Here is an 11641-nt window from a genome sequence, read left to right on the forward strand (position 1 = left end):
GAAAGTCAACACCTTTCAGATTCTCTATGAAGAGAGTTTGAGAAACTGTGCTTAACTGCTCTTTAGATATTTTAGTATTTTGTGTGTGTTTGTGTGTGTGTGCAAGTGTACATGTTCCATGTGAGATGTTCACTGATGTATGTAAGACTGGGGGGGGGGATTCAAACCTTTCCTAAGTAATCAGGTTCTTTGGATTGTGTGTGATTTTTTTGAATTCAATTCTTTTTCAGTAATTTCGATTGAGTGTGCCTCGCATATGGTAGCTAAGTGCTCCAACACTGGGCCATAGCCACAGCCCTATTTTCCTTTGATTCTTGAGATACAGTCTTCCTCAGTTGACCACGGTAGTCTGGTAATTGCTATGTAGCCCAGGCTAGCCTGATTTTGGAATCTTCCTGCTTCAGCTCTCTGAGTAGCTGGGCTTTCAGGCATGAGCAGGTTAGACTGCTATATACTCATATTCTCATAAACAGTGAATCCCCGTGGGGGTTCTTTTAGAGCAGGAATCCTTCTCCTCAGCAAGTTCTTCTGCAGGATGAGACATGATACCTGCTGTAGCCTTCTCCCACCTCTGCACCTGCTGGATTTTCCTGCAGGCAGGTTTCTCCTATAAATGGGAAGGGAAAGCCGTACCTCTGATCTTTTTCTCCCTGGGTGCCAATTTGGCATGTGATCTTAAGCGGCCTGCTGGCTCTGCTCACACTCTGGTTTTGTGTCTTTCTATTTGAGGAACATCATTTGACCACAGAAATTCTTAATTTAGGTCACTATTCCCCACAATCTGACAGGATTTCCCAATTGTTCTTCCTGATTCCTAGATGGAAGGACTAAAAAATACATTAAAGGAACAAGATAGAAAAATTGAAAATTTGAAAGAAAAGGTCACCGTGCTTGAAGCCCAGGTAAGAAGAGAATCTGTGCTGTGTGTTTCAGTGTTGGTACATGCTTAGGCATATATGTGTAAACATATGCCGGTGTGTACATGGTAAACTACTGCAATGCACATGCCTGTGCATGTTTTTATGCCTGTGTGACTTTGACTGTGTTTGTGTGTAAAACTGCATCTGTGTCTTGGTGTCTCTAGGTAAGTGCATGCACCATGGGGTTTTGTATGAGTCTCCAGTGTCTTTATCAGTGTATATGAATATGCTATGTATGAAAAATCATAGCTCACTTTCAATAGCTAGTACACTATGACTAATTTATTATTGAACCAACATTATTTTTATTAGCTTTAGACACTAAATAAATGTTGAAAGGTTTATACACATTGACCCTGGCTACTCACCGTATTGGAAAGACAGGATCATCCTTAGGCTAGGGCTTGTTCTAAGCGTCTCATGTAAATTCTCTAGCCCGATGGTAAGGCTTCTTGACTTCTTTTCCCTATCTCTACCTCTTCCTGGCCCAGGACTCCTTCATCCATAGCTGTACTGGGTTTGCCTCCAGCCAAAGTCTGCTGATGTCAGGCTTTTCAGTGTTCTTACTGCTCAGTGAAAGTGGGAGTCTTTTCTTGGGAGTTGGTTGGAAAAGTGGCATGAATTAGTTTTCCTTCACAGGAGAAATTCTCTGCCACGGTAAAACCAAGAGCTTACCACATTGAAGTTACATCAAAAACTGATCTTTAAAAAATGTAATCAAAGTAATTTTACAATGGCATTAAATTCCACTTCTGTTAGTTTTCACTTAACAGTTCATCCTGGACAACCATTTAAATTGAATGTCATTATAAAGACTTAAAAATAAAAACAAATAGAAAAAAAAAAACCAACATGTTTTAATTTCCCGTGAGAAGGCATGGTTTTGCTCCCAAGCACTCATTTTCTCTCTTGTAAAACCCTTCCTGGATTTACAGTAGATTCCTTCTGCTTCAGAGGAAGTACAGGAAAGCCTTCCAAAAGTGGGTTCCCTCAAGAAGACTTTTGTCATCCAATAAGCTAATTATAATTTATCCTGGATCCTGTGTATTGACTTAGTTGAGGTCCAGGAGTGGGGCCGGGAACTTGTGTCTTCTCCGCCTTTATATTTCAGATTTAGCCAGGAATTATTGATTGGCATTAGTGGGGACATGAGCAGACCTGCATTGCCCCTCACAGAAACATGTTAGTTGGCTATGGATACTTCATAGTAACCACACATTTCAGTGTTTTTCTAGATTCTCTGAGTACAGCTAAACTCTGGTTTTTCTGTTCTGAACTTTTATTTTCTTTAGTAGGAAATTGTTCTCTTTGTGAGTACACTATAGTCATTCCCTTGGAGAGTTATAAAGACTATAAAAGCACAAGCATTAACGTGTGTGCGTGTGTGTGTGTGTGTGTGTGTGTGTGTGTGTGTGTGACGCTTGACTTACTACACAGCCAAGAATTTCAGATACTTCTGCCACTACACCCTGCTTCCCTGAAAATTGAGATTAGAGGTCTGTCTAAAGATTACAAGCTGCTTGGGATGAAACTCAGGACTTGCATGTTTAATTATCAAACCGACTCCAGGAGAAAGTCTTTTTTTCTCCATTTCCCCTTTCTTCCTTTCTTTCATTTTAGAAGTGGTGAATGGGATTCAGAGAAAGTAAGAAATTTGTTAAAAGATGCTTAGTGTCCTAATTACTGTTCTATTGTAAAGAGATCGTGATCAGCTTTAAAGAGAAAGCATTTAATTGGAAGCTTGCTTACATAATTGGTCCATGTTTATCATGGTGGGGACCGTGGTGGAAGACAGAAAACCTGCCATGCTAGAGCAGTAGTTGAGAGCTTACATCCTCATGTGAATGCAGAAGAGTGAGACTTGACCTGGAATGAACTTTTGAAACCTTAAAACCTACCCTCAGGACACACACCCACCCTTTCCAAAGAGGTCACACATTCGATCTTCCTAAAAAGTTGACTAGAACCCAAATGTTGAAATATTAGCAGATGGGGGCCATTCTCATTCAAACCACAGCACTCAACAAATAGAAGGTCACTGCAGGCCACTGCAGGTGAGTGTGTACTTGACTTTAAAGCATATGACCTACTCTACTATCTCCTTAGGTGGTCAGATAAATGTATATGTAGGTATATGCATATTATGTAACATACATGGAAACACACGTCTTTATTGGTTAGAAATGAATTGTTAGGTCTGGAAAAACATTTCAGTGGTTAAGAGGTCTTGTATCTCTCACAGAAGACTGGGAGTTGATTTCTAGTAACCACATTATATCTCACAACTGTCCATAGTTCCAGTTCCTGAAAGACCAATGACTTCTTCTGCCCTTGAAGAGCATCAGGCATGAATGCTTGGCACAGACATCAGACATGTATACAAGCAAAGCACTCATAGACATAAAATAAAAAGTACATGTATCTTAAAGAGAACAAATGATATGAACAGCTATGTTAAATGTATATAATAACGCATTTGTTCTCTTGCTATTATCAAAGTTATTATATTAAATGCTTTTGATTTTACTTAATCTTCTGGTCATAAAAGAAGTTTTCCTTCATGGTTTCCTTTTCATACCATCTCCATGTTTGTGCCCTTTCTCTAACCAGGGGATAAAATTGACTCCTAAACCCTACTTTAAAAGCATTCCCTTCAGCCATTTAAAACTCCTTTAAATATCAGAAAAAGAAATTCTGTTCAACACAACTCAAGTAATTTTTTCTCTTTCTACTTCTCTATCAATTTAGTTTATAGTTTCAATATTCCCCTTCTATTCCCAGGATTTCTAACTCCCAATGATCTGCTCATGGGGAAGGATGTCTTCAGAAATCACGGACACTTCTAAATATTAAAGATCTATCTTTAGGAAATCGTCATTACCCTTAAAATACAATTCACACAAAGTATCAGGGGGAAAAATTAAGTGTGCAAAAATGCTCCACCAGAATTCTGTGTCAATGAACTACTATAGCATAGAGTCATGATAATAGTAGGCATAGTCTGGTCAATAGTTTGTAGGTTTGTAATATGGGGGATGGAATGAAGACTTAGCCACATGGCTGTCATAAGGAAAAAAGTAGAAAAGATTAGAAACAGACTAAGATTGGATGGAAGAATTCAGCATTCAAGTTGAAGCTTGACAGTCAGTCCATGGCTCCTGTTTTGTGTTTGGGATCCAACGTGAGCAAGTAGGGATTTGTTTGGGAGAATATCCAAACAGCTTCAGCATAATTGTCTAATCACAGTACATTTTTATTCCAATGAAAGCTATCAGTGTAGCACTGTGTTTTCAACTGCTTCATCGTGTATGAAATACTGAAAATGGGCACTTTTCTCAGTCTCATACTTGGCCTATGGTATGAATCTGCATTCATGCATGCATACATTAGATTGGGCTCCTAAAAGGAGGGCAAGGTTCAGTATCATTTTGTCGTATCTGTAGTATATTTCCTGGATGAGATGTACATGCTTAACACTTGAGATAGGACAATGAAATGGTGTCTAGTGACGCTGTCCCTTTCTTCCATCTTAAAGTTCTCCTTGAAATTCTAATACATGCTGAAGACAATGACTCATCCTCGACCTGCTACTTCTCAAAACTGACCTACCCTTAATGGGCCAGCTGAGTTTTATTATATTCATCAGTAGGCACTTGGGTTCTGATTCCACAGGTCCTCAGGGATGGAGACTTTGTAGAGCCCACAAGTTCCCAGATGATGTTGTTGACTCTGGGCTTACACAGTAGGAACAGCAGCCATGTGTTTCACCCTATTCTACTTCATCAATTTCCCTTTGCCTTCAAGATCCCAGTTCAATCTGTATGTGTCTGAAAACGTCATCAATGATTCCACTTGATCTGATTTAGTTTACATTTCTTCTGTAACCATCAGCTACTAATTGTTTTATGACATCTACTAAATTGTTTTTTTATTAATTTTTCTCTGCTGTCACTTCAGTGATAACATGCATCCTACATATTGAAAGAGAAGTTTTCAATGCTTTCATTGGCTCCTTTACCTCCCCTGGTATTGGATTAGTGATGTCCGTGTGGCAGGTACTAGATTACTGAGGTGTGGGATATGAGGCTCAATGGCTAGTTAAGTTAACTGTTGCTTTTTTTTTAAGTTACATTTTTATGATACCTGAACTCTCTTCAGATACTCTTAAATGTCTGTAGCTTTTGCAATCATTGCTTATTCTCTTGCAAAGTGAGGAGGTTGAGCTAGATTCGGTGGTCCTAGCAAAACCTAATGTCTTACAGGGAAAAGAAAATGGGCTGTTGTGTTAAACAGCCTACCAACAGACCACAGCTGGGTATGCGGGCTGTATGGACTACCTGTGGTTTACCCAAATTAGCTATTTTGTCAATTTGAGATAATTTAGTCTTATTCTGTTAAAAAATATGTGTATTAACTTTATATAATCTGTTACATATTATAAAGAATCTTTTAATACATTTTCTCGAGCTAAGTCAGTCAAATGAAGGAAAGTAATATATAAAATATCTGACAAAAGTCTGGAATCCTGGACACTCATTAATTTTCTAACTTCTATCAAAACTAATGTCTGTTTCTCAAAACTTTTCTGTTCAGTATTAGCTTTCTTCAAACTAGTGGCTCCTCTGAATCAATATGTGCCATTGATCATATGTTTCTTTTCCTTATAGTAACTTATATAAGAAAGGTAACATTGATATATTTACCAGGAATAAAGACATCAAAAAAGGTGAAGATGAAGACATCATGAACTATCAAGAAGAGAATGTGCCTATTTTTATAAGATTTATCATCGAGAGGTTTCATCAGCAAGATAATTATGTAATCAATATCGTGTGTACCACTAAGATTATTTTTATTTGCCCATGAAAAGGAATCTTTATAAACTCAAAGAGTTCAAAGGCTGACTTCAGAGTGCTATATTTTAACTCTTTTGTGTGTTATGTACTTTTCAGGATGCATTGACATATTGTTTCCTTGGTTTTAATAAAATAACCACAATAAACATCCTCTATCTATAGGCATGAGGCAGGAGGGGAGCCAAGCATGAACATGTGAGGATGGAGGCAGTTTGTGGATTTGATGTCTGATCTCTGTCCTTTTGGCTTCCAATTTTAGAATAAAGAACTAAAAACCAAGGTGGCGCATTGGACTGAATCACCTAGGACATCAGTATCTAAGGCCGTCTCTACAAGGTACAGGTGTCTCCCCTTCAGTCCCACCTTCTGCCTTAAATTCTTTCCAAAAACTCCCTTAAAGACATCCTCAGAGGTGTATCTCCTCAGTTCTTCTAAACCCATTAGGTTGATGATGAAGATCAACCACTACACCATCTGTCACCCAAATGCTGTTCAGTATTGCTCGAATTACTCACTCCTCAGTACTTGAGGCTGGATATATTGATACTCAATAAATAAATGTGTATCTTCTCCCCTTCTCCGCCTTAAATCAAGCCCAAACTTAACTTCAGAACTTTCTTCAAATATTACAGATATTTTTTCTCTATTCTCCTTCTTCCTTGGCCGCTCTATTCTTTGTGCCGTCAATGGATGTTTTAATCATGATTTGTTAGTTGTTTCTAGAATTTTCATGTCAGCTCTTAGCCAAATGGACTGTAAGTATTCCTAGGAAAGGAACAGGTCCTTCTGTTTCTTTTTATCCTCTATGCTGCTAAGAACATATAACTTCAAAAACTCCCGGCTACCGTGGGTGATTTCAAGTAGTGATAATGGCTGAAGGAAGCAATCAAAGTGATACTTAAAACCAGACGGACTGCTTCGTCTATGACACTTATTGTTGTTGACTGAGTCAAAATTTGAATCTGAACTTAAATCTCATTTTCAGAAGCTCTAGGAAATGTTCATTTAAGAGAAAGCATAGCTTGTAATTACATGAATCATTTAAAAAGTGATTAAAAACTTCCTGTTCTAGTTCCGTTTGAATTCCACTGTCTGGTCCCTACAGGACAGAATCTCATTTTCTGAGACTCTTGGGAACAGGATTGAGGTGGAAAATCAGACTTGCCATGATTAACATTAGTCTAGGAATTCAGACTGATTCATCTTTCTCTTTAAGCCTCCTAGCAACAACGATTCAGTTTGCTAATGCGTACATAATTAGAGAGTAGAGATGAAGCCATTTTAAATCAAGTTCTCTCAGATCTCCAGGTGCAAAATGCTCAACTTGTTGGTCACCAGCATTACAACTCTTAAAAAGTAATAAGGAATTAAGCCCTAGAGGCACTGACAGAGAAAGCCAGCTCTCCCAGAGAAGGGAGGGTGGTCAGTGTTCTGTTTCCTGCCTTGCATAATTGTTTTCTAGAACTTGGTGAGCATCATGTCAGAGGCAAGTGGCCTTGGCTCTGGGGTAGTAGAGGCAGAGTGGGGTCATGAAGAAAGTGCTGGATGTATCTATTTTCAATGATTTTGCATTGAACGCTGCAAATTTGACTGGGAAAGAGGCAATACACTGGAAAGATGATTTCAACGGTGGCAGATTCTAGCTGTACCTAATTAACACATCAAGATCACACGTTAATAAGTTTCTTTTTCTTTCTATGACTCAGAAAAAAGTCAACTAAGAGAAACTTCCTAACTAAAATATTAAACCTAAACATTTTTTTTTTGTTCTTTTAAAGATAAAAGTTCCAGTGTTGAGGGCATAAAGTCTGTTCTTCATTTTCAATAGTGTTGGCTAGCTGCTTTTAGAACAGATGCAGATACTTACAGCCAACCTCTTGGACTGAGGTTGGAGACTCCTGTGGAAGAATTAGGGGAAGGGTTGAAGGAGCTAAAGGGGATTGTAACCTCACAGGAAGACCAACAGCGTCAACTAACACTGCACTTAAAGGCTTCAACTCTTGGCTTTCTCCCACTTCCACTCACTCTTGCCTAATTCAACCTAGATGAAATTGTTGATGATATATGATGTTTTGATATGATTTTACTGTATCCCATGTGGAATTCATCAGGATATATACATTAGTAACTGTCTCTTAGGTCAGACCTTGCAGTGTGGTGGTAGTTGAGACCTACCTCAACTAGGCCTAACCCTAGCTAATGATGGTATAGTTATTATCTTATGGGGCTCAACCTTGTTCCACTTTCATAATTTATGTTGTCTTTTTCTACAGTGAGTTCAAGACTGAAGGTGCTTCACCCTATTTGATGTTGATTCGGCTACGAAAATGAACTGGTGGCTGCAGCTCTGATAGAGAAGGACTTCTACAGAGTCTGTCTATTCTTTAAAATGCAGTTTCAGCTCCCAAGTTGAAAAGACATCATGCCAGTATTTATCCAAATGTAACTCAGCATACATCAATAACATCATAAAAAGGTGATATCTTAGGCAACTCAACAAATGTCTACTGGAGAGAAGAAACTTTTTTCTTTTTTCAAAACTTAAAAGGCCAAGAAACTAGGATCTTCCCCACATGGAAGATAAATTATTCTTTCATCCTAAAAAAAATTATTTTTGACTCTATATCGTCAAATATTTTACAAAGAAGACTCTTTTAAGATTGTCAGATTTGACCTTTGATAGTGGTTTTTATATGTATAAAAAAGGGAAGCATGTAAATATATATTAATAAATGATGTAATTTAATCTGGCATTTAGGTAATAAATATTTTACCATGCCATTCTCATGTCCTGCCATGTTGATCCATTGCTACCAGTTGGTGTGAAGAGGAAGGCATAGATTTCTCAAGGTTCATTTCACACCAAACACAGCCCTCTGAGGCTGAAAATCATGGCTGCCTGGTTGCCCGGCACCACTTTAGAAGGCTACAGTTTTCTAGATGTTCCAGAGGAAAACCACCCACATCAACACGTGGCTTTAAGTGGCACATTTGGCTTCGTCTCTTATTTTCCTCTTGATATTAATGGTATCTAAAATAATTCTGTAGAAAATAGAACATGATGATATTATTAAATTATTACATATCTTCATAATAATGTAAACAGTGGAAGAACGGCTGCTATCTAAGCTAGGAGCAATCATGAGCTGGAATGCTATGTCAGGTGCTTTTGTAAAAGTGTGCTCAGATACGGATTTCATTTAAGGTGAGGTTTGTGGATTCCATGAGTAAAAATGAACTCTAACCTCAGGCACGCTGACACTCAGGAGAGCAGTCCATGCTTCTGTTGAATAAACAAAGAGAGAACGAGCCAGAGAAAGAGAGAGAAAGAGAGAGAGAGAGAGAGAGAGAGAGAGAAAGAAAGAAAGAGAGGGAGGGAGAGATAGCAGGAGAGGGAGAGGGAGGGGGGGAAGACTTGGTCATTCTCTTAGTTTGGGTTACTATCGCTGTGATGAAATAACATGACCAAAGCAAGTTGGGGAGGAAGTTGTTTATTTGGCTTACACTTCCAGGTCATACTCCATTATTCCAGGAAGTCAAGACTAGAACTCAAACAGGGCTGGAACCTGGAAACTTGAGCTGATGCAGAAGCCATGGAAGGGTGCTGCTTATTGACCTACTCTCCATGGTTTGCTTCGCCTGCTTTCTTATTAACTACAGGACCCCCAGATCAGGAATGGCCCCACCTACAATGTTCTGTGCTCTCTCCTATTCATCATTAATTGAGACAATGGATCTTATGGAGGCATTTTCTTAATTGAGGCTTCCTCCTCCCTGATGACTCTAGCTTGGGTCAAGCTGACATAAAACTAGCAAGTACAGTCACACAAAAGGAAAATTTCCCTTAGGCTTTTGGTTAACATCTCAGGAAAGATGCTTCCAATCTATGCATGTCCCATGTGAAATATCTTATCTTTTAAGTATTTAAAGGCATGTACAGGTGAGGTAAACTGGTATATTTATAAATCCATCCAGGCACTTACTGCCATCTTGGAAATGTTTCATAACTAATTTTTACAGTGTTTTGGTTGACATGTGTATTGTTTGCTACATTTACTAAAATTATTTTTAGATTTATTCATTTTATTTTATGTGTATGAATGTTTTGCTGCAGGTATGTATGTGCACCATATACATTTCTGGTGATAGTGGAGTTCAGAATAGGTCATCGGAGCCCCAGGAAATGAAGTTTCAGATGGTTGTAAGCCACTATGTGGGTGCTAGGAGTTGAACCCCATTTCTTTGCAAAAAAGAACACAGCACGTTCTTTTAACCACTGAGCCATCTCTCCAAACCTATTTATAGATTTTAAAGTAAAAATATATTTAATTATATATATAATCATGCCAGGATAGTTCTAAGCACCTTACAGTATTAATTCTTTTATTTTTTACTGAAAAGTTCAAACAGAGGTTCAAACTATTGTCCCTGTTTCTGTAAGGAAAAGATATGAAAACAATGATGATATTGACCCAATCCCAACAGTAGACATAGGTTTGAACCCTTTGACTTGACTGTGGATTCTGCTTGTTCAGTTGATGGCACAATAGTGCTCAGCTCTGATGTCTTTCTTCTTACTACAGTAAGGAGACCAGCTCTCTTGATGGCTGGCTGTAGGCATTAGCCTGGAGAAGGTGGTCAGGAAGATAGCGTGCTGATTATATCAGTATTTCTTGAGGTGAGCGGGCCATTCACCTGTTAGGCCACAAAATCCTGAAAGCTCAGTGTGGACAAATATATCTGCTAAGAATCTGCTTGCTTTAAACTCTTCTATTCATGACTTTATGCTATACTGAAGAATTTCTTTGTAGTATATCTTGGACATATTTGTAAGGAGATTGGGACCTGATTTTTTGGTTCGATCATTTAGCAAGAGAACCTGTCTTTCATTGGTGCTCACCTACTCATTTACACTTTTGAACATTGGATTACAAGAAAGTTGAGATTTTTGGGATTATCTTATTTAATTAGCCCAATGATTTCAATAATTTACACTAGAGAATAATTTATCTAAAGACACCGTTGAATTCTTGCATTGGTTGTGGTATGCTGATATTTAATCTGAAACTCAGTTTGGCAATTTTACAGGTGAGAGAGTCACATGTGATGCATGGTTGATTTGAGAAATATATTTAGATTTCCTGAATGAACAAACACTAAAATGATGAACCATTCTGAGTCCAAAAACATCTAGATTCTTCAAATACAAGTTCATCTTTGTAGCTCAGTTGCTTATTTCTTATGTGTGGCTCATTTTATATACTTTGTGTTTTTGGCTTTTATTATTTGAAATGTTTTCAGAAGCAAACTTTACTGAATAATGAAAGATCACAATGAGAAACACAATATATTGATATGCAAGTAGTATCTTCTAAGGAAATAGAGGCAAAAAGGACCGGCTCTTTTGTGGTTTAAATAAATGTCTCTAATAATACTAATCAATATTTTGGATAGGAATGTCTGAGATGAACCATAAACCCATAGGCATAGCCAGGAAATAAAATGCAGTATAGGTCTGTGTTGCACAGCAATTTTCTCTGAGATAAAACCTTCTGTCTTAGAGAGAAGCATAATGCAAAAGAGGATGATCTAAGGGGAAGTGAAACATTCTTTTCTGCAAAGCTCTCCCTAACTTCAGAAATTTAACAACTGAACAGCTTTAGGAAATCCAAGAAACTGAGCAGTTCCTGCAAATCTCTCCTTCCACAGACCTTTATTAGCAGGCTGAATTACTGAGAGATACACTCAGACAAGCCCAATTGCCTAGCAGAGGCTCAGATCTATAGAACCATCCAAGCCACCCAGAATGGGCTTGCATAATCTGACTCCTGATAGCCCCACTTTCCAAGTTACCAAGATGTTGGT

The 11641-nt window shown here is 38.2% G+C and overlaps 1 protein-coding gene across 1 annotated transcript in view; it reads left to right on the forward strand.

Annotated features, from left to right (window-relative positions):
* The window catches only part of CCDC68 (coiled-coil domain containing 68), a 40970-nt gene extending 32542 nt beyond the window's left edge, over positions 1–8428 (forward strand). The window contains exons 9-11 of the mRNA XM_080919815.1: positions 819–902; positions 6036–6112; positions 8050–8428. Of these exons, the coding sequence (XP_080775941.1) occupies positions 819–902; positions 6036–6112; positions 8050–8107 (219 nt within the window). The 3' untranslated portion in view covers positions 8108–8428. The remainder of the gene's footprint in view (positions 1–818; positions 903–6035; positions 6113–8049) is intronic.
* Positions 8429–11641: the final 3213 nt, after the last annotated feature.

The sequence above is a fragment of the Micromys minutus genome, assembly GCF_963924665.1.
Source record: "Micromys minutus genome assembly, chromosome: 8".
Classification (NCBI taxonomy): Eukaryota; Metazoa; Chordata; class Mammalia; order Rodentia; family Muridae; genus Micromys; species Micromys minutus.